The sequence below is a fragment of the Taeniopygia guttata genome, chromosome 4 (assembly GCF_048771995.1).
Source record: "Taeniopygia guttata chromosome 4, bTaeGut7.mat, whole genome shotgun sequence".
NCBI classification, from domain to species: Eukaryota; Metazoa; Chordata; class Aves; order Passeriformes; family Estrildidae; genus Taeniopygia; species Taeniopygia guttata.
This window is the reverse complement of record NC_133028.1, coordinates 5,785,190-5,808,634: the sequence shown is the minus strand read 5'-3', so window position 1 is coordinate 5,808,634 and position 23,445 is coordinate 5,785,190. Positions and strand designations below refer to the sequence as shown.

At 40.3% G+C, this 23,445-nt stretch overlaps 1 protein-coding gene across 1 annotated transcript in view; it reads left to right on the top strand.

Annotated features, from left to right (window-relative positions):
• The first annotated feature begins 15,780 nt into the window (after nt 1-15,780).
• The window catches only part of KDM3A (lysine demethylase 3A), a 28,996-nt gene continuing 21,331 nt past the window's right edge, over nt 15,781-23,445 (top strand). The window contains exons 1-5 of the mRNA XM_002187320.7: nt 15,781-15,927; nt 16,317-16,505; nt 18,962-19,111; nt 21,281-21,391; nt 22,942-23,044. Coding sequence (XP_002187356.5) covers nt 16,335-16,505; nt 18,962-19,111; nt 21,281-21,391; nt 22,942-23,044 — 535 coding nt within the window. The 5' untranslated portion in view covers nt 15,781-15,927; nt 16,317-16,334. The remainder of the gene's footprint in view (nt 15,928-16,316; nt 16,506-18,961; nt 19,112-21,280; nt 21,392-22,941; nt 23,045-23,445) is intronic.

Below are 23,445 nucleotides of genomic sequence, written 5' to 3'. Positions count from 1 at the left end.
CGCAACTCCTGCCAGCTGCCATTGCTGCTGACCCCACTGCTCTTTTCTGGGCAGCAAACCTCAAAAAGGTTAGAGGATTTTTTTTTTTCTGGCTGGAAGCAATCTCTGACAGGGGTAAGCAGGACATGAACCCTTCTTATGCTGCTGCTTTGTACACAGCTGGCACAATCACTACCTGATGACTGATCTAATGCCCCGAATGTACACAGATAACAAGGTAGCCTGGTGATGGCAAACCTAAAGAGCTTGACTGTGAATGCAGAGAGCTTTACTGAAACAGCTCTTTGGTAAACAGAGGGTGAAGGAGAGAAATCCAGCTCCACTGAGTCACCAGTGGAAGGGTGACAATGCCCCCTACCTACTCCTCATGGGCTGTGTCTCAGGACAAGTGACACAGCTCTGTGCCTATGAGCTCTGGTTGTGACATCCCAAGCATCCTGGAAAGAGGCTTTGCTAGAAGAAAGTCTTCCCCTTTGCTGTTAAACTACCTCATCCAGTCTATAAAAAACCAAACCAAACTGAACAAACAAGAAGACTCCCAAAAAACAGAAGAAGAGTTAAAGCGTAGGAACAGATATGAATTAATTTATACAGCCAGCTCAGCAGAAATGCCATCCAATGCTCATGGAACATTTTGGAACTGCTTTAGCAGTAGAAGATTTGGCAGCGGAAAATCCTACAAAGATTGCACAATTAGATGATCTGATTTCTGTTTCTCAAATTCTAAAATAAATCAGCTCTGTTACTGAAGGCAGAGCCACCACCCTTGCTGTAAATCCTATGTAGTCTTCTCCTAGCAACTACTTTTTCCAAGAAGTTCACAGCCATGGAAAAGTCAGACCCCCTCAACAGCTCTACTATAATCAGACTCATTCCTCTCTGCTCCAGGGAAAGGGGATCTCTGCCTCACAGCTGAACAACAACTGCCAAGCCAGGGCTGCTTAGAACAAAAGCGTCACTGACATACATGCACAGAGCACTCTGTTACCCAATCCAGAAAAGGTCAGGAAGCAGCAAGTGCAGGCAACTCCTATGTCCTCCAATGAATCAAACCTACACTGAGGCATTCAAGAACAGCTGAAGTGCAGACAACCCAGCCAAGAAATGTACCCAGGAATAGAGAAAAGTATCAGACAGAAAACCTATGATAGTTGGGCGCTGAAGTTCATGTGTCAAAACCAAAAACGAATATAAAAATAAAGAAAAGACACATAACCATAGTGTACACATATATCATGCAGTGTTGTTACAGCACCTAAAAAGTATCAGGAGAAGAAAGATAGTTTGATCAGGAATAAATAGCCTGTATCCCATCAAGGAATGCACACACACACAAACAGATAAATATATTCAGCCTCTTGAAAGAGGATGAAGGAATACACACACACTCACATATATAGATAAATATATTCAGCCTCTTGAAAGAAATGTTTGGTGTTCCACCCACTGGAACAGAATAGATGATCCCTTGCATTTATCTCCTGACTTCTATTTGGGAAGCAAAACAAAAGAAACAAATAAATGAAAACTTCATGTGGTAACACGGACAATTAGAGTGAAAATCCAAGAAGAATGCAGCTCCTGAACAAAGTAATGAAAAATGCCCATTTCTGAAATTATAGCTTTACTAACAAATATGGAGTAGACAGGAAAAGGTTAATCCTACCCATGGGGGAGAATTGTTACAGCATGGGGAGACATTCAGCATTTCCTGGCTGCTATTTCTATCTTTATTATTGAATTAACTGCTTCAGAACTATGGCCATTAGCAAAGAGAGATTAAGAAATGCCTATTTTTTCTGAAAAGTGCTGTGGTCTGGTATTTGTGCTGGGAACTGAGATTTCTGAGAAACACTCTTGATTTCAGTGACTCACTTCCAGAGCTTGGGGAAAACATGGAGATGAGCATGTCTGAATGTATCATTTGGTTTTAGGTAAACAAACTGGTAGGGCTTAGCCCCAGTTATCCAGATACAAAACTCTGCAGCCCAGAGCTCAGCCACTGATACTCAGTATCTCAGATATTAAGCTCTGAATACCTCAGGCTGTGCATCAAAAGTGTATTCTGAGAAGTCTGTTCTTTGCTTTCCATATCCTCTTCTGTAACTTTGTCCTGCTACATGTAATTTACATGCTACAAGATGCTTCCACTGCCTTGGAGTAAATCCATGTGTTTTATATTAACTCATTAGTGATTCTGAGGTATCTGCAGACCCTCCAGCTCCATGAAAAATTATCCTAGTTCAGCATGTTTTCCATTATACAGAATCCTAGAATCACAGAATATCCTGAGATAAAAGGGACATATGAGGAACAAAGAAAATGCTTGATTTATAGCATTTTATAAATTGATGAAAGAGTATTTTAGACTGGGAATTACTTTTTCAATCTTAAAAGTCAACGAAGACATTAATAAATTGCCATTGTTATTACAGTATTTCTGACACTCAGGTTAGATTCCTTCCTCCTTGTTAGCTGCTACCTGTCACTCTTTACCTCCTAAACACCCTGCTGTGGACAGTGTACAACTGAAATGTAAAAAGAATGGAAACAGTTCAATAACCCTCCCTCCCCACACACATATAAGCAAAAAACCCACCTCAAACAACAACAACACAAACCAACACAAAAATCCTTCAACAGTGACTTTGAATAATAAGGCATACTGTCCAAACTTGAAACCAGTGTGAAGATCAAGTCTATCTTAGCTTTAAAACAGGATATTTAATGGCCGTGGGAAGCTTCAGTGGATGATGCACACTGAGTCAAGACTAGGGAAGGTTTCTTGTCAAATTTGCTCAAATTTCTCTTCAAATTTGCTTCAAATTTCTCTTCAAATTAGTGTCTCTGGGCCCTTATTATCAGCTACCTCCAGGAAGGAGATACTGAGATGTACATGGCTTTGGTTTGATCCAGTGGGTCAGTCCTTACATTCTTGCTTTGGAAGGATGGATTGTTCTGAATTTTATTACTGCACAGTGTTTAACAAAAATAACAATAGTGAATGTGCTGAAGGATGACTTGACCATGTTATTGACCTTAAAGGAGACATAGAGAGGAAGGAGGCAGGCAATTAAGTGTCAGTGTGAACACGACGTTTGCTCAAGAGAGATATTGAGAGAAATAGGGTCAGTGCATGGCCTTGAGGTTTCACTGAGGCGCCACACCATGCAAACAGGAATGCAAACGATAACAAGAAGCTGTAAATAACAAAAGGGGCCCCTCTGATGAGCAGAACAGAGGTTTCCTTCAAAGAAACAGAGAAGGAATGTGCAGGAGGCTATCCATAGCCCTAACTATGTCAGGAGAATGCTGCAGACTGGTCTTAGCAGTTTCTAGAGACTGTGTTCACAGACTGATATAATAAATGAACTGAAGGCAATAAGTGAGGAAAACTAAGTGGGCTTCTTCACCATCCCTTGCTGAATTACCTTCAACCAACTGCTTTGGTATCACAAGCACTATTCTGTTTAGCCTGTACATAGATGAAATCCTGTACATAGATGAAATCACCCAAGTAATTACTAGGCTAGTATGGCAGCATAAAAACATGTTTTAACAACTGTATAAATCCTACTTAATGATAAGTTTTACTAAAAGGCTGCTGTTGACCTTCCAGATCAGTTTAAATCCCAGCACAAACCAGGATATGGTTTCAATTCTGTGTAGAGCCCTGAGGGAAGCAGATGAAAATGAGCTGCCCTGGCACAGCTGGCAAAGATGCCTTCCCATAGGAGCTCAGAGGTACTTGCAGGTGAGCAAGAACCTCGCTGTGAGTGCACTCATTTCTCCAGGGGTTTTCTCAGACTTCTGCCAGGATTTTTCTCTTCCTCCCATACACCAGAATACACCTGCATCCCCCATGTGTGTCCTGTTCTGCTCCTCTCAAGGCATGCAAACCACTCACTGCCTTACAATTATTTTGTCCTCAGTTACAAAGAGAAATGCTGAGTGTCAAAGCACAGAGCATATTAAAGACACTAACTCCCATAAACTGTATATTCATAAACATGAAATTCCACCACAGTAAGCTACTTTCAGTTTTATTCCATTTTGGAAAAAATAAAAAGAGTGATAGGGAAAAGAGGATTCTTTTTATGGACAAGTTATATAACTAAATTTTTTCTCTGCAGTCAGGATACATGAAAAACTTGCAGCATCATCCTGCTTCTCTCTCTCTCATTATGTGGCAGTAGGCATAAAATTAATTGTCTTCCCAGGGACAAAAAAGGCTACGTTCCAAAAAGGAAACAGAAAACAACCCAGGGAGCAAAAAAGCCTACTTTCCTTTGCACTGTAGCATGAGTAAGATACTGCTATGGAATAGTCAAATATAAATATTTTGAACCAACTGTAAATTTTTATATGTATCTTTTATAGCTTGGGATCATGATTTTGCATTCTTTGTGTAAAAACATTATATGTGTTTAAAAGAGTCTGATAAAAAAAAAAAACTAAACAATTAGAGGCTTCAGGAAAAAAAAATAGACAAATGAAAACTTCATCCATTGTGATAAGAGTTTTCAAGTTACCTTCTATACTTTCTACAGGCTTTTTATAGAGGCTCCTCATTCCTACAAACTTTACTCCCTTTTAAAGCATTACAATATCTCACTTTAATGCCACTATAATGAGACCAGATAATGGTTCTTTGGCTTGGTATCTGCTTACACCTCACAGAGGTCAAAGTGGGTGTTGTGGGCATTGCATATAGAGAGCTCCCAACACTTCATATGGCTGCTTAAAGTATTCTAAGACATTTCTGAGCCATGCATGCCTGACTGAGAGAGCAGTAGTTTTTCCCCACAAACAGTGATCCAGTACATCTGCTTAACACAACATTTGAAAAGGCTACACCTAAAAATGGAAATTTGGACCTAGCAGTCTAGACTTCAATATCACAATGTACTCCAACAAAGAGAAAAAAAGATGATAGAAAACTGCTTTAAAAGATCAACATTTTCATCATAATTTCAAAATAGCATTTGTGCTCAACCCCCATTTTCCATATCAGTCTCCAGTCAGAAAACTGCAAGTTCCAACTTCTCAAGCTGCTAAATGAAGCATTTGCAAGCACGTGTTCTCCATCCATAGTCCAGTAAGAGACTCATAATTGCAATGCATGCAGGTGATGCATTGTTTTCTGTGCTCTCTTCTCCCTCAGACACTGGCCCAACCACCCTCTGTTGAAAATACTTTCCAGATCTCTAAGAGCCCAGAGATTCTCCAAGTGCCACTGAAACGAACAGAATAGAGCCAGGGACCAGCACTGCCAACAGCAGTGAGGGTGTATCTCTACACCTTCCAAGGGAAGTGTGCCAGCACATCACAGTCCTCCCAGAACTACCCTGACTGGTGCTGCTGATAAAGGTGTTGCTGTAGAAACACAGAGCTTACTCTGAGGCAGCTACACAGGAATGTCCTCAGGAGCCTTGGGGATGATTTTCAGCTCATGGCAAGCTCCATGCTGCTGAGGCTACACCTGACTTTATACAACAACTGAGTTACAAGTGGCCCATGGAGGTCATTGTGTCTAACTTTCAGCTCAAAGCAGGGCCAACTTTGAGTCTGCATTACACTGGGGAGGACCTCATCTCCAGTAATATTTTATAAAGTAGTCTAGACATGAATCTGTGACCTGTAGCAGTTACAGTGCAGGGAAAAATGAGACCGTTTTACCCTTACAACAATTTTGTAAAACTGGTGTGGTGGGCAGAGATCTGACACTGTATTAGCACTGCAGCTGTCTCCCCTGGTGCCAGCAGCACAGCAGCTATCAGAGCACTGTGCAACAGGTTGTGTTACAACCTCTTAGGTTAAGACATTGTTCTTTTGGGTAGAAAATTGGTTCTGCAAAAGTCAAGTGCATTCCTTCTATTTGCTATAGGCAAGAGGATTTCAAACCCCGGCTTTGGGTTCTAGTAAACACACATGGTGGGCAGCTGCAGCCACTACTTAAGAGTTAATTCCTCTAACACCCTTCATTAATCTAACTACAATGATCAAGTAGCAAGGAACATGTTCAGCATGGACAGAGAGTGTATGTCAGATTAACAGGATTACCTGCTGATGAGGGTAATACTACCCTGTATTTATTCAGCACGTCTCTGATGAACAGAAGGTACCTTTCAAAGGTGGGTAAATATTTGTTAATCCCAGAGATGAATATGTGAGTGCAAAGAGGTTAAGTAATAACACCGATTCCACACAGTGAACCAGTAGCACTATTCCCAGACGTGCTTTAACACAGCATTCCTTGAGCCATAGGTTGGTACAACCTGTTCATGAAGTCCTAACAATAACAGCACATCCTGTTCTCCCATGCTAACAGGCCGCCTATAAAGCAACATTTCTGTGGTCAGTTAAAGCTTCATTTTCACTACTCATGTTTTGCTGACTTTGAAAGACTTTACATGAACACATTTGGGGAGCAAAAAGCCTACTTTCCTTTGCACTGTAGCATGTCTAAGACACTGCTATGGAATAGTCAGATATAAATATTCTGAACCATCTGTAAATTTTTATATGTATCTTTTATAGCTTGGGATCATGATTTTGCATTCTTTGTGTAAAAACATTATATGTGTTTAAAAGAGTCTGATAAAATAATGAACTTGAAGAATAAAGCTTTCATTTTTCTCCCTCTTTAAAAGATCCTTTAAACCCACAACCAATTCCTGTGATTCCTGTCTATAGACATTATTCTTCTAACGATCACAGGGTCACCTGTACCACAGGAAACCTGTGAGAGCTGAGCATACACTGTAGTCCTCATTAACTCATTAGTGCCCCATACCAGCATTCTTTGCAGTAGCTTCTGATAAGGAAAAAAACCCCAGAACCTCAATGCCTGCCTAATTTGGGCAACAATGTGTAAAGCAGAGTAGCACAGACATCAACCCTCTTCATGTTTGTATCTAGTTCAGCATTTACTCTAGCAGAAAGAGTAGAACATCAGTCAGTAATTAGAGACCTCTACTGCAAATGAGGAAGATCAGACATCTCTGAGGGATAATTTGTCCCACTTATTCTAGACATCTATTTTAGTATTAATCTCCTTCTGGAGATGCTTCTCTTCACTCTCTGCAGAGTAGGCTTAGACAATGAGATGCCTGCTGGTGGATGAAGTTCATTAAATGCATATTTTCTGTTCTGGCAGATTGTGACCTACTTGTGATACAAAGTGAGATACATCCAACCTCTGCGGCAACCAGAGGCACAATGCTAATCATCTCATGGAGTGAGTCAGGGAGCTCACACCTGATATACAACCATGTCTGCTAAAACCCAGTCCTCCAATGATCTGCTAATTTTTTTTTCCAATACCACATTTATAAAATCATTTTCAGCCTTGATAATTATTTCAATCACATCAAATATTTCCCTACATTCCTTTGAAACAAATCTGTCTCCAGTTACCCCAACCTGTAAACGTACAGGTTTTAAGCTGCTCCTCAGTGTTTATGTGTCCAAGTTTGTTAAGCAACAGAGACAGCCTGGAGTAACTTGGCTGTGTTTCCTATATTCTCATTAGAAAATTGCAGATGTAAATTTTATTATGTGATAAACTGTGTATAGGAAATAAGAGTAAAAAGCAGCAATAGAAATCTATGCCACAGCAGAAGTTCCTCTGCATAGGAAACTGGAAAATGTCACTTCCATTTTTGAAAAAACTGCAATTATGCTATTTAGGGCAGTAGATATTGGGAAGCAGGAAAACTTCAAATTTACCTTCTTATGCTTTTCAGAATAGATAAGAGACAGGACAGATCGCAATCTTCCTCTTACAAGAAGACAGGGCTGACATATGATCTCTTAAATCAGTGGATGAAATTTCTAGTTTCACTGGAGTTAGGAATCTGCTTTAGAAGCACTATTTTAATTTTAGACACAAACCTCTACCATCAAAGCCCAGGGTTTGGAGAGCAGCCATTAATCTCTGACAGCTGTGAAGAGAGACCAGGGAAAAAGACACTCTAAAGTTTCACTGACATGTAGTTGACTTAGAGAACTTTACAGAGAGGAGTAAAAAAATCACAAAGTGGTTTACAACGACAAATACACTGAGTGAGATAATTACCAGTGCCAATGCCCAGCTGGCCCCAGAACTGCCCAGTGCCCCCTTCTCCTGGGCTGGGTGGAGTTGCAGAGACCTCTGCATGTGGCAGGAGAGCTGACACTGAGAGAACAACAGGAACAATCTGTAACCTACAGCTGTAACTATTTTAAAGCAATACTGTTACATTTGCTCTAAGCTAAAGAGAAATTACAATGCCTATTTCCAATGTCTGGACAGAGGGTACTGGGGGATGGATGCCAGTTTGATGGAACTGGAGTGTCAACTGATTCTGTTTTGAATATATTTATATCAAAATTTCAACTCTCACATAATTATTTCATGAATTGCCCCTTTATCTAAAACTCAGTGATGACTCAATTGAAATTTAATATCTTCTGGGAGAAATTCTTAGCAGCTGCTTCACAATCATGCTTTTTTTCCTTTCTGGCATTAAGGGAGCATAAACACTTATTAAAGTTTAACAGAGAAAGTAAATTTGAAGATTAAAATAATGTGTTATTAGTACCTATATAATTCATCATCTTTCAGGTGCACAACACTAAGCAATTCATAAGAATGATTATTGTTATCCCCATTTACAGAGAAATGAGGTGAATTAAATGATCTGCCTTATGACACACATAGTGTTAGATTCCAGATCTGGCTCCCAGTTCTGTGCTGTACCAACTAGGTCACATTTAGCAATATACAACTTCTAAATATTCCCAGTTCTATATTCACCAATATATGGTATCTTAATATTTCAATTTATTATTTTTTAAGCTTCAGTTATATATTACTTTAGTTCTGTTAATATTATATCAGCACAATATACAGAATTTTAAAAAATTTAGGGATTTATTTCTCCATTGACCCTTGATGTGAGAAGTTATTGCATTTTTCCACGGGAATCGGTTACTGCAGTAGTAGGTAAATTACACAATACATTTATTGCTGCAGTTGAAGGACAAGTTGGTGAGTGACCAGACAGAAAAACTCGAGCCAAGAGAGCTGGTGTTCTCTGCCGGGGGTGGAAGGATCTGTAGTCCATCAATTAGATCCCTGCATGTACAACCACCCACTGAGATCACTCTCCAGTGTGTCCTCCCCCAGTCAAAAGGCTGAGTCTCTTTTTAAGTGAATACACATCCAAGAACAAAATTCTTGTCCAAATTGCACATACTTGTAACTCAAAGATCACTACTTCTCAAATGTTCACTATTTTGTCAAAAACTGCATTAAATTACAAAAGCTGAAAGAGAACTTCCAAGATGGGGATTTGAATAATCAAAAGCAGCACTGTGAATTTAGTCCAAATGTTCTTAGAAAAGTATGTAGGAGGGTAGTTTAGTTTTAGTTTAAAATTATAACAATTTCTATCCCAAATCTAGGATACCTGACACCTGCTAAGCTGCTGAAATCTGTTAGATCTACAAGAGAAAGGAGTAAGTTTTCTCCCAAGGGAAGACACACTATCACAAAAGAGATCTCTTTAAAATAAAGAGCAGGAAGGACTCAAAATAAGCTAAAAGTATGTCTCTGGCACTGGCAGGAAATGGTGTGAAATCTAATTTTGCCAAAGCCAGGTTATGTTGCTTCAATGATGGAAGAACTTGGATATTAAGTAACAAAAGATGAGTAACATGTTCTGTTTGCAGTTTTGGTGTGAGGCTTCTGGAGTTTAGGCTAATTAACAAAGAACAACCCTCCTCAGATCATTAAACAATATCTCCCTTTGTACATCACCAAGACATTCCTTCTGTGGTGATGGTTCCTACCATGTGGTTCAAATATATCCATCGAGATAATATTGATTTGCATTCTTTTATTAAAGAATGATACCCCAAACCCTTTGACTTATTAGCTGATAATGTATTATTACCTGTGGGGAAACAGCATTTTTCTTCCACAAAAGGCCTTCTTCCTCTGAAGCAGTCAAGGAAAAACAAAACCAGCAGAGAATTACTCACCACACTTTATGTATAATGCTTGTTCATGGTTACTTTGTAAAGGTTATTGCATCACTCTATCTATAAATACTAATTTAACTATAGAATTAATCTGCAAAATTTAATATCTAATTCCAATCCCCAGATAATACTTAGCACACAATTAAATAATTAAATGTTAAATTAATAGTCAATTAAAATTTAATAATTGATCTTGATTTATCATCCTAAGAGTTCTCTCAAGATTTCCTGTTTCTGCAAGTGGGATAAAAAATTGTAGTCCTACTAACTCATCACTAGCAAAAGACAGTCCCCAGTGCAGAATATGTATGGGAGTGGAAAAGAGTAGGTCAGCATTTCTCTGAGTTTTTCCTTCAGCAAGTAAACTTAATTGCATACAATTAAAATGTACTTTGTATCAAAATATGTGTTTCCTTCAGCTTCAGACAGTGAGAAAATATTAACTAATGTATGACATTAATTATTTTATTTTAACTTATGGTAAAGAGATAACCACTGAAAAAAGGACCTGGAACCAGTCCTGCCACCCTTGCAAAGCTGATCCAGGTGAGGTGTGCTGAGGTAACGAGGCTGTACCTGAGTAAAGAGCTTTTCTGTTTTCCTGCCATAACTAGAGCTAGGTTGGTATGAGTAGTGACTGATATACATTATCTACTTAAGGAGTCATTTAACTACTTCAGTTTAGTGCTAATAAGAAAGTTTCTGGTAGTTTTTGCTCATCCTTTAGCACCACATCTCAAGACAGACTGGAGAAATGAGAAATGGGCTATCTCCCAAAGCTCTGCTTCCAGTTCACAAAATATTCTGGGTTGGAAAGGACCCACAAGGATCACCAGGTGCAGCTCTTAAGTGTATATCCCATACAGAGATCAAATCCACAGCCCTGGTGCTATTGGCACCATGCTGTCAGCACAGCTGGTGGTTTCATAGCCTGGCCATAAGGACTTCCAAATTTATTTATACATCCTTACACCTCTATCATTAATCACTAGAATACAAAGGACTCCATGTTCCTCTTCTGTGCTTGTGCAGCCCCCTATTCAGAGAGCCTTTGATTGAGAGTGGAGACCCTTAAATGTCACCACATTAGAGATTTTAAAAACCAGTTCCATAACATCCTGCACTGATTGTTGCTTGTTGTAGCTGCACACACACTGGTAGGTTTAACCTGGAAATGCAGGAGAGCCCTGAAAAACAATTGCTCCCTTGTATGGAAAACATCTTTGGAGAAAACAGTGCCAGGACAGTTACCTAGACAGTTATTTAGAGCCCCTTCTCTCACTGAAACGTCCCTTTCTTGAGAAGTGTCTGTGACATCAAATACTTCTAGGTAGTGGGAGGCCAATTTTAAAGCACAAATATTTGAATAGCACATCCAGATTTTATATGCAGAGAGGCAGGAGTAAATGTCTGAATGTGCAATTGTTTAGGCATAAAATTGGCTATTGAGTTTTATTACTAAATTCCAATTTAAACTGAACTGTTACATTCAAATAATTAAATTCAAACCTCAAAGACTTTTCTGCTCTTTTTCCTAGTGATACCTTACACAAGATAAATTTTCTTTTACTTAATGGTGGCTGAAAGGAAGAATTTATTGAGCTGTGTTCTGAAGTTACTGTTTAAAGAGCACCTGTTTGCAGAGATTACTCCTTTCTCACATAGGAGCTAAAGGCTTACCTATTACCAGTTCAACCCAGTAGGTAGGGCCAGCTGGAAAAAATTATGCTCAAGACTTCATGCAGGTAGAAGAACAGGCTGAAACCTGCTGTTTTGAGGTTCAGTCAGTTCTGCTTATTTACTACACTGCTTTGTTTTGCAGGTACTTCAATAGACATTGGCTTTTCCAAAGGTAAATAATGCAGAGTGAGACAACTGCACCTGTGCCATTATCATAGGGTTAGCCTGAAACTTATTTATGAACATTTTGCTGTTTCTCTTGACATACTGAAGGTGGGCAAATACACACAAATTATTTCTAACAGACATTAGTTTTTGTGGAGACTATTGCGAGTGGTGATAAAATAACCAGTTAAGAAAAACAACAGTACTTTTCTCCTGTATTGTATGGTTGTCATACTGAGAAACAAATTCTTAAATGATGCAGCAAATTCAGAGATGTCTAGAGTCATCATTTTAAATTTTATGTATTTCACTTTTTGACCCAAGACTTTACTAGTTTACCTTTAACTTATAATGTTTAAAGAAGCAAGATAATTTAAGAAAGAGATTTGGTCCTTGTTTAATTTCAAGAAATGAAAAATCCTAGGGAACGGAAGCAAGAAGCTAATTACTTTCTCGGTTTCAAAAGCAAAAAGTCTTCAGTTGTGTGGCTTCTACTTAGCCCCTAAGGTTTGAATGTCACCCTGTTCTTGTAAAAGTTTTAAAGTTCTTTTAAAAGTTTTCTATACCTTCTGATGTTTACATATTTCTACTAGAGTTCTCACACACTGTTCATGTAAATAATGATTGTTTTATATTCTTCTTTGTGGGAGGAGAGAATTGATAGACTGTTGGTTTAACCAGTGTAGTTGGAGAGGTGGCAATTTCATCCTCCAATCCACTACCACTTTTAGAATTCCATACATTACAAAATCAAAATTAAAGTTCCCTCCTTTTACTCTTTTTCTTCTTTTATATCTAAAGTGAGTGCATGAATTATTTTGTATCATAGTGTGACATTTGAATACCTCTACTCTTTCAGGACTTTGAAAAATTGTTTATACCCTGGATGACTGAGTTTCTTCCAGGCTTCTGTCAATTTGTGCTCTGCTTCCCCATCTTCTCTTCTGGTCTCTGCCAATTCATTTTATTTTATGTACATTCACATAAAATGCTTTTTGATCACATCATCTTTTAGCCTCCTTTCCTATATAAGTCCATTTTCAAGGGCATTCATGGACTATGTCACCCTGTACTCTCAGCCTTCTAGGCCAGGACTTACCCAAAACATTAAATTTTAAAACACCTTGACCAGCCTCCATGCCACTCTTTGCATGTGGGAGCTGCTCATTCACTAAACTCACGTTGTTGCTGTTCAAATCTGTCCTTAAAGCCTTCTTTTATTCTGATGTTAATGTGAAAAAAAACTACTATTAGGCAACTGGAGTGCTACCAACAGCTTGATCTATTACATTGACTAATATTGCTTCATTATAGGCTGACATCTCTCTTCCTGCATGTATTAATCATCTACTCTTTGAGGCAAAGTGTTCTCTCTGCAGAAAAATCTAAGGGCTTTAAATAATGAGATTATGCAACACCTACATGGTGCGATGTGTCAATTGTACAGCCGCTGCTACACGAGCCTAAAGTCTGCAATGAAACAAATAACTTGGTATTTTCACATCTAGCTTGCTTTATACGACATCTTACCATAAATTCCACCTTGCAGGTCTGGTCTGTATAGTAAATATTCAAATCTGAGAAGTAAATCTACCTGTTTTTTTGTTTCAGTGCCAGCTAATGAGTGGCTCTTCAGACTGCACAGAGTTGCCAATTTATCATTTTTTTATTATTCATTTTTATTTTGTTTATCCCTGCTGAAAATTGTAGCAATTACTAAGTTCATTTCATTGATAGAAATCATTGGCGATTGTCTACAGTTATAAAAGAAATTTGACTGTCTGATTTCCATGGAATAGACAGCAATTTCCTCTTCACAGCACATGAGGAATTTTTTTGTGCCGTTTAATATATGAATATGTTTGTTTAAATGTAGTAAGCAAATGATCAGTGAAAGCAAATTGGTGGGGAAGGCTTTAAAAATACATTTAAACTGAAGGTGGAAATGGATTCTTGGAGAAAATGGAGGATGAGACTGCAAGATGGCAGGAATGTCACAGTGTTCTCTGATGGGGGTTTTTGAAGCTCACACACCTCTAGCGATGGAAGGAACCTTGAAGAAAGCACAAGATGAGCACCATGAGATTTTAGTAAACTGGATGAGTCAACAGCTTCTCTGCCTTGGGTACTTTCTGCACTTGTGGTCTTTTCTTCCCTCATGCTCTGGTGGGAAAGTCTTACAGTAGAGGAGCACGTGTCTTTTTGGGTCACTGCTGAACACCATCACCCAGATCATGCCATATTCTCTGTTTAACTCCTTGGTTTTCATTGGGAATGGCTTTGCACTGAAAGGCAAAAGGTCTAGATTAGATTTGTGAAAAACGCCAATCACTTGTTTTTTAAAATTTTAAAAGTTTAATAATAATAAAATGGTTATAAAAATAGTAATTCAATTAGAGTAATAAAGTTTAGAGGTAGGACAATTACAAGACAATAAAAAGCAAAGAATTATGGATGTCCAGATGCTCTCGGACACTTAGTCACGAAAAGCATACCTTGTGAACAAAGGAATAATCTTAAAAACAATAGCCTGTTGCATATTCATATATCCTTCATGGTTATGCATACATTCTGTTTAAAACAAGAACTCTGTCTGTTGTATATCAACTGTTTCTTTTAATCCCCGAGGCGTCTTCGAATCTGAGCAAGGCCTGAAGAAATTAGCTTCTTCTGATAAGAAAACCATAAATTCCTTTTCTTTGGAAGATTTAGGTTTTCCTCGAAGCGAGTATCTCATTCTTAAAAAAAAACCTCCCCTCACATACATAGTCTCTACTTTAACATTATGTTGGAACCTAAAACTATATTTAACACACTACTTAAGAGAATTAATACAGCATAACTTTCTAACGTTACACATATAATAGTCATTGTAATATTTGTGAAAAGCCAATCATTAAAAGATGCATTTTTCACAGATATAAGGAAACATTTCTTCCCTGTGAGGGCAAGGCACTAGAAAACCCTTCCAACCCAAACCAATTACGATTCTCTCATCTTGCCTTTTTACTTTTAAGAACACACAGGTCTCCTATTAAAGGCATGAGCAGTTGGAAGCCATTTGCTTTTCAATGTAACTACACAACCTCCATCGAGCAGAACTGGAGCAGCCTCTGAGGAAAAAATTCTTCCCTGTGAGGGCAGCAAGGCACTAGAACCCTTCCAACCCAAACCAATTATGATTTTGTCATCTTGCCTTGTTACTTTTAAGAACACACAGGCCTCATGTTAAAGGTGTGAGCTGTTGGAAGCCATTTGCTTTTCGATGGAAGTACACAACCTCCATGGAGCACAACTGGAGCGCCCCCACAGCCTGCCACCCTGCCCAGGAACCAGGGCGCGCTGTTATTTTGTTTATTTAACCCTACACCTCATCCCCTTTCCCGCCCGCCCCCACTCCCTCAGCAGGACAAGATGGCGGCCCCGGGGGCACCCGCAGGTGCCGGGGACGCCCCGCGCGCATGCGCAGAGCCGCCGGCAGGTGCCACCTCCTCCTGTGCTATATCTGAGTACGCCGCCAGCCGCACGTATAAGGGACCGCATCACGCCCTCTGGGACCGCTTCGATCCCTCCGCCGCCTCTAAAGGCAGTTCCAATAGCTGGAGGCTCGGCGCTCTCGAAGCGGGAACACGGAGTTAGAGAAGCGCCGCGGCCCGAGCGCGCTCTGCCTCCCTTGGGGCTCGGCTTCGGGCACTCCGCGGGCTGGCCCGAGGGACTCCTTCCTTGGAAGCTCAAGCGGAAGGATATATAGTTTTTATTTTTTTATCCGCCATCTGCTGAGCAACGGTTTAGGGGTGTGGCCAGGCGCGCGAGCCCCGCCCCTCTGGGCCAATCGCGGTGGGAGATTCGCCTCCGGCCCCGCCCCGCTGGCGCGGCGCAGCCAATAGGGTTGCGGGACGGGGGCACGCGCACGGCTGAGGGGGCGTGTGCGCGGCGCGGCTCCGACAGTGTCGCTTGGCCGCTGTGGCGGTCGGTGCAGGGGGGTGGAGGGGAGCGGGACCCGTGCCCGGTGTGACTGCAGGGTGCGCCGGCAGCGGGGCCGGGGGGGAGCAGGTGAGGGCAGCGACAGGGCTGGACGTCTGCCCGGGTGGGCAGGCCGGGGTGTTGGTGAGGCGGAAGGAGCTTGGCCTGGTCGCCTTCTCCCTCCCTTCGGCTGCCGCCCGGCGCTCTGACTCCTCGAAGGAGGAAACAAAGAGGCGGCGGGGGTGGGAATAGCCAGGAGCTGCGCTGCAGCCATTCTGGAATTACCTTCCTGGTGTTTCCTTCCACCCACCCCCGCCGAGTAGTGATTAACAGGACCGTGGGCGGGGGGCGACCTGTGGGTGTGCGGGGGCCCGGCTGGAGCCGCTCGGAGAAGCGGGGGCGGCGGCCGGGAGAGGAAGGAGGAAGCGCTCACTGCCCTGCGTGTTTCTCTCGTCCTTCCGTCGCTTTCCTCGCTGAAGGCCTCCCGATGAGTTAAAATGGTGCTGAGGCTCGAGGGGAGCTGGTCGCTGCTCGTAGGGAAGAGGTTCCTCTGCCTGTCGGAAGAGGAGGACAGGACGTGGGACGCCAGCCTCATCTCGGAATGGCCCTGGAAGTCGGGCAGGATCCGGGCTGTGTCACACACGGACATATCCAAACAAGACCTGAAGGTAATCGGGAACTTTCAGAGAGACCTGCTAAATGGAGAAGTGTGGCCGGGGAAGTTGGTGTGGCTGTGTGTACACGTGTGTGCCCACGCTGCTCTCGGGGGCAGAGCAGACGCGTTTGGAAACGTGCGCCCCTGCCCGAGTCCCCGATGTGCTTGTACTGATCCCGCAAATTACCTGTTAACTAATTGTAAATGTGCTTTCTTTCACCGGCATTTTGCAAAACAGGTTTTTACCGCAGCCACTGTTCCTATGGTTTATTTCCTAAAGGTAATTTAAGGTCTTGCCAGCCAGTTTATTTGCCCCGAGTTGAAACCGAAACTCTCCAATGCTGTTGGGATTGGTGTCTTTTCTTTCCTGCTCTTTGGAGCAGCTGGTCGTTAACAACTGCTTAAGTTTTAAAGTCACCACATTAATGCTGGTGCTGGAGGTCTCTCGGACTCTTCTTGCATGGTGGCCTCTTCTTATTAATGATTACCGAGTGGGTTTTTGAACACATAGTTTTTGCAAGCGTGGTGTAATTGGTTAGCTGTGTAGTTTGTGTGGGAGTCAAGCTGAGTTTACGGTTTGGCTGTGAAGTTGTTAAGGGGCTTTATTTGGCAGCTGAAGTCATTAGAAGTATCCAGCCATGTCTGGACACTTACTGGAGTATAGATTGAGTGCTTGCTCCCCAAGGACAAAACTCCATTGTAGCAGCGGCATCTTGTGCTTGTTTCTACAGAAGACTTCGATGGCTGTCCTGTGACAGCAAGAGCAGCACCATCTTTCCATTTTAACTGTCTCCGTTCCTATTTTTTGATAATTAGAATTTAGTGACCTCTGATTAACTGACTTACTTGTCGAACAAAACAAAACTTGGGATGTTTCTAACTCTTTCTTGAAAGCGTAAACTTTGTTATCAGCTTGTTGTTGTGGATCTGCGGCAGGGGTGGAGCTTTGTCCATTTTTGGGCGCGGGGCTGTGCCCTGTGCTGTGCTGGTAGTGAGGAGCAGGTTCTTGGTGCAGAAAACTCTTAAGGACTTCGTCCGCAAAGGAAAAGAAGCAGGTGCTGAAGCAGGGACTCTGTTGTGAGCTTTGTAGCTGGTTATGGTTCTGCCAGAAGCGATTGGCTTGATGTGTTCTCCAGTTGAAGTGTTAAAGAAGTTGCAGAGTGAGCAATGGAGGTGTGGAGAACTTTGTACCAAAACATATCCCAGCTTCTTTCCTCTCAGAGTTTTGTGCAAGCCTGACAGACCCGAAATAATAAAGGACTGAGAGGGGGGGATTAAATATTTCTCCTGTAAAAGAGTAGAAGTGTTTCTTTCAATTTTTATTTTGTATAGAAGAACTGTCAACTGCTGTTGAAATTATTTTTCTCAACTGTGTTTTCCTGTGTGTGCAGTGTTGATGCAGTAGACAAAACAAGCCATTCTGGTTCTGGTTGTTATGTGCTTATCTCTTTAATTGTTTCTGTGCACCTCAAAATTACCAAGTTCATTTCTGCACCCATTAGTTTGATGACTCCTGGCTGTGGTAATGCTGTTTTGTGCATGTTTTCACTTGCCTTTCCCCTGAGAGGGATGATAAAACACCAGGAAATGTTTCTGAGATTCACTCCGTTGAGATTTCTGTGCTGTTTGTTAAATGTAGTTAGGCTGGATTGCTGTGTTCTTTGGGAAGAGGGAATGATTTTGTCAAAAGTAGATTCCTCTACCAAGATGTTCAATTCTTACATTCAGGCCAAGTTGTATTTGTGGTCTTTCTCAATAATTTGCTGATCTCCTATGTTGCCTTTGAAATTAGAGTAATGCTAACCCAAAAACGTTGGTGAAGCCATCATATTTTTGTAATGAAATTGTTTTCCTCTTGAAAAATCTGCATAGCTGTTTCTGAAATTCACACGGATAAATAGCAGTTAAAAGCAGTCAGGAAGTGGCCTTCACATTACATAATTTTTTACGTCCTACTGGCATTTGTGCTTTCAATAAATTGGCTGAAATTATTCTTTGGGATTGGCATTTTTAAATGGTTCTGGGGAAAAAAAAACCAGCTTGTTTATTCCAGTGCTCTAGAGTTTGTGGAAAGTTCTTGTGCCACTACTTTAGCTTTAGTGGACTTTTTTAGGGGGATGTGTATATTTTTCCCTGCTTGTAAACGCCAGTGACAATGTTAACATATCTAACTATCTTTGAGCAGCACAAAACTTTCTGAGATGGGAAGTTGTAAAGTTAAATGTAAATACTGTTATTTTATGTGAGTAATGATGATAAACCAATTAACATTGACTGTCACTTATAAAATACTGGCTTAACCTTGGATGCTTTAGTGATTGCTTGATTATGTGACAGGCAATAAGCATGCTGGAATTACAATTTAATGATTTTTTTATTTTTGAGTAAATTGATAGCTTTATCTTTTCCATGTTGAACGTGCCTGAATTTTATAGGTAGTCACTCACTCACTTTGCTTCCTTTCTGTAGATTTGTGTAGAATTTGATGATGAGTCATGGGAAAAGCGAAGATGGATAGAAGTCTACAGCAGGATGATGATAGCATTCCTGGTGGAGCAAAAGCTGGTGCTGGCTGAAAGAAAAACCCAGTCCATGCCTCCTGTCCAGTGGCCTGCAATGGCAAGTACCTCTTGGCTTGAGTCACTTTGGTTCTGCAGTTCCACCTCTGGGACAGCATTGTCACCAGTGTGAATTTCTCCAGTGCAGCCTCACTTCTGGGTGCCTTGGGAAGGGAGAAAATCTCTTTGTACAGCTCAAGCTGACAGAGCTCAGCAGCATTTGAAGTTGGTGGTCACAGGGATGTGTTTTTATGACTTTGCTTCTCTCTCAAGCCACTGTTCTGTACATTATTAATTCATTCTCCCTCTAGTCTCATGTTTTGTTTCTTCTTCCCTGAAATCCCTCTTAAAATAGAGTGAAAAAGTGTAAATGATAGGTTTCTAAGGATAGCCTGTGCTTTTATTTTAACTTTTTGACTCTGGCTCAAGTTAATGCTATGGTGATTCTTGATCCTGAGACAAAAATAATTCAGATTACTTTTTTGTGATGCCTGCCTGCTATGAGTGATTGTGAGACTTAGATTTTCTGCATACAAAAAGCTGAGTGACATTGTACAAGGAGAGAACTAAGCTTTCTGTACCTGCCATGCATGGCTGAATAGGCAAATTAGCTAGGGGAGGTGAACAGGGAACATTTCTTAATGTGTTCAGCCAGTATAGTTGTACTTGACTACTTTGGATATTGCTGCTCAAGAAAGTAGTGAGATAAGTGAAAATGCAAACCTGTAAACTTGCTGAACATGAATTATGCTGAAGCTGTAGTCTGTGTTTCATACTGTTAACTTTGCTAAGTATGAAGTGTGCATTGTAATTCATATTGCTGTGTTTTAGCTGGTCTGTCTTTCTTGAGCAAAGCTAATCTAAGCAGATACTTATTGAAAGTAGGACCCAATAGAATGGCAGAGGAAATGGGAATATAAATCCTTAATTTTATTTCCTGGGCTGTGCATTAATATCAGCAGTTTCTTTGGTAGATTTTGCTGATAGCTTGCCCTGAAAACTTTAATATTTCAACTTTAATACTTAGCTGTTGTCCATTTCCAAGTGTCTGAATAGTTCTTACTGGATACTTGTCTTTGGTTTTGGTATAAGGTTTTCCTCCTGAGGTGATTAACATCCCACTTCATGCAGGATACATGTGTCAAAGCTCATTTAGCAAAGGAAGATGTAGGATCTAATGTACACCAGTTCTGGATCTTGCCTTGGCAAAAAAACTTTCTCCCTTTATCATCACAAAGGGTAGGAAAGCAGAGGTCACAAAAGAGGTGCGTGGATTCATTTATTTGAAACTTGATCACAACTTACTGGCTCAAGTGTATGGGAGAGTGTGTTTCTGACAAATGGAGTAGCTATGTAGAGCTCCTGTAGTGCCCACTTACTCCTGTAGAGACTCTTGTCCCTTGTGTAGGGATCTTGTCCCTCTGGCTGTGCTGTCCTAACTGAGGTGAAGACAAGAAAGATTATCTGTTTGTGTTTTTGGAGGGCTGATCCAGAAAAGACCTTCTCCTATCAGAATGATTGCCTTATTTTAAATGGGGCACAATTACACCTTTCAGGTAGGGAGGAGTTACACTTGCCATTTCAGTTCCAGGCTCCTGGTGCTTGTCCTCTCAGATCTGGTACTATCACTGGACAAAATTTAATTTTGAGCACATTAGGAAGTGTTCAGAAGCTTTTAAAGGACATTTTTGTTTCTTCTCTGTTCTTAAAGCCCTTGGTATACCTGAACGCAACTTCATCATTGCACTGGAGTGTTACAAGTCTAAGGCTGCCCAAATCATCACATGTACCTGAGTAAAGGTTTCAGTGTGTTATCAGGGTTGCACAAGTTTTGAGAACTTCAATGTAACCTGTGCTGCAGACATTAATTGATTTGCTAGCTATTTCCCCAGTCTACCATAAAGAGGTTTATTAGTAATATATCTGCAATTAGAATTATTACATTAATAAATTATTCATATGGACATGAATGATTAATTGCTAATGATAGCCACCTGCACTGAATTCCTAATTCATGCTGATATAGGAAATTAATTTCAAGTGGAGTCATACATTAGGTGTGTATTAGAAGTTTTCTTGAAAACTAGCTTTGTTTTCAAGAGTTGCATGTAGGTGTGGTAACTTAACAGAGAAATAGAAGCAAAATTAAAGTGATTTTTTAAATGCAAATGATGAATTTATGGGATCTTCTTGCTCTGTTTCTGAAAACATATTTTATCACCTTTTTTAGACCTACAAATCCTTAGTGGACAAAGCTGGAATGGGATCGCTGGTTTCAGTGCGCTACCTGGGTGAAGAGAAATGTGTTTTCCTTTCTAAAGACCTCTTGACACCCATCCAGGTAACCTTGACTGGCTTTGTAGAGATGAAAGATGAGTCTCTTATCTTGATATTTAGGATGCATCAGGGTAATGTAATCAAAATGCAAACTTCAGATGGGTAAAAACTTGTAGTAGGTATTTATTTCTGTAACTCATAAATATCAGTTCTGAATGTAATGTGTCTGATTAAAAACTCTCAAGCTGATTCAGGACAGGGTCACTTAGGAGACCTGGATGAGGGAGAGTGCTAGGCCAGTTATTCAGCTCAAGTGACAGCAGTTTCATGTTGATTTTTGGGGATAACCTGGAATAGTTTCCCTTTCTTCTTTTGAGCATGAACTTTGGGCAAGGAGTTGCAGGAATGTCTGGCATAAATCTTCATATTTAACAGGAGCACATCACTGCTAATCTTAAACAAAGGAGGAATTGGGCAGAATGTAAATGAGATGGTTGAATTATTGAGCACCAGAGGAAAGTTTGTTAGTGAAAATTAGGCATAGGTGAGTTGAAACTATTTTTCCTGGGCAGGTGTTTGGAAGAATAGTAGCTGCTAAAGATTAAGGATTTAGCCTTTTTAGGAAATTGTCAAGACTGTAAATCTGAAACAAAAGTAGTAATGGTTGTCCTGTGTTGAGACTGCAAGTAGTGCCATCATTAATCTTCTACTTTGACTTGACAACAGTCAGCAAATATAAAAGTCCTTTAGAGAAACTGACAAGAGTGTCACTAAAAGCCAAATTTGAGTTGTAGACAGTTGTCATTATGTTGTCTCAGCAGCAGAGTTGAGATCTCTTTGTGCAGGAGCCTTATCTCAGCCCTGCAGTGGAAAAGATTGCTTTACGGGCATCTTGAATAACAGTTTATTGACTTCTAGTTCTTCAGTCTTCTGCCTCTTACAAATATCAGAGCAGTGCCTGGGACAAAAAGATAAATCCCAGCCCCAGACCCTTTTCTTGTTTGCGCTCATCGAGCTTTGGGTGGAAACGTGCTGTGACCTTTCCATCAGATTCAGTTCTCAATGGAGAATTGAATTTCAGAATCAATTCTCATTCAAGAATTTGAGAGGAAAAACTAATACATACATTATTCTGAAGAATTATGAATAATTTAGATGTAGCTGACTCTGTTTTAATTCATGTAAACATTTTATAATGGTGTCTTGACACAGGCTGGATCCTGGCATTGTCATAAATAGAAACATAAAATATTTTCATTTGCATCTGCTCAGGAAAAATATGATGCTGCTTCTGAGAACTTAAAATCCTGAGTTAGGAATGGACAGTTCAATTAAACTTATTGCTCATTAGCAATGTAGTGCTACAAGGCTGTTTATTTTCAGAACAATATTGAAGTAGACCTGAGGAGCTCTCCAGTGTCTCTTGCAGATGCTTGTTGTGAATTAGTGATAAAAAATTACCTGCCTCCAGTCCAACATTCTAGAACTGATGGGGAACAGATTAATGAGAACTGGATTTGTGTGAATTGCTGCCATCTTGCTTTTAAATATTGTGGGATTTTGTTAAAAGCATTATCTTGAATGCAAAATTCTGTTCTTTTTTTCCTGAAATAGGATGTGGATGGTTCCAGACTTTCTCTTAAAGATGATCAAAATGTAAATGAAGAAATTCAGGCTCTGGTTAAGAAACACCTTGATGAGACACGCTTGGTCCAAGGTACAAGAAAACTGTGGAGCAGAAAACTGGCAATAAATGCCCAAGTCCAAAGGGAAATCCTTGCAGTGTTGGTTTAATTAATTGGTAATCTGTGCTAGGGGATAAAAGCTTTTAAACAATACTGATTTTATTCTCACAGCAGTGAATGCAAAATGTGAAGGATTGTAGACGTTTAAGTTTCAAGTATTTATTTTGCAAAGGTGAATATGTAATTTAGGTACATACAGATGGCCTGGTACTTGTGAAATAGATGAAACTTGTAGCAATTCTCAAAAATTTTGAGTTGTTTATTGTTTCAAGCAACTTGATTTTTTTTTCCCAGTTTGTTGCTTGTTTATGAAAACTTCCAGAGTGTTGTATAGAGGCTTCCTTTTTTAGTCAAATTTAAAATTGTTACTTTT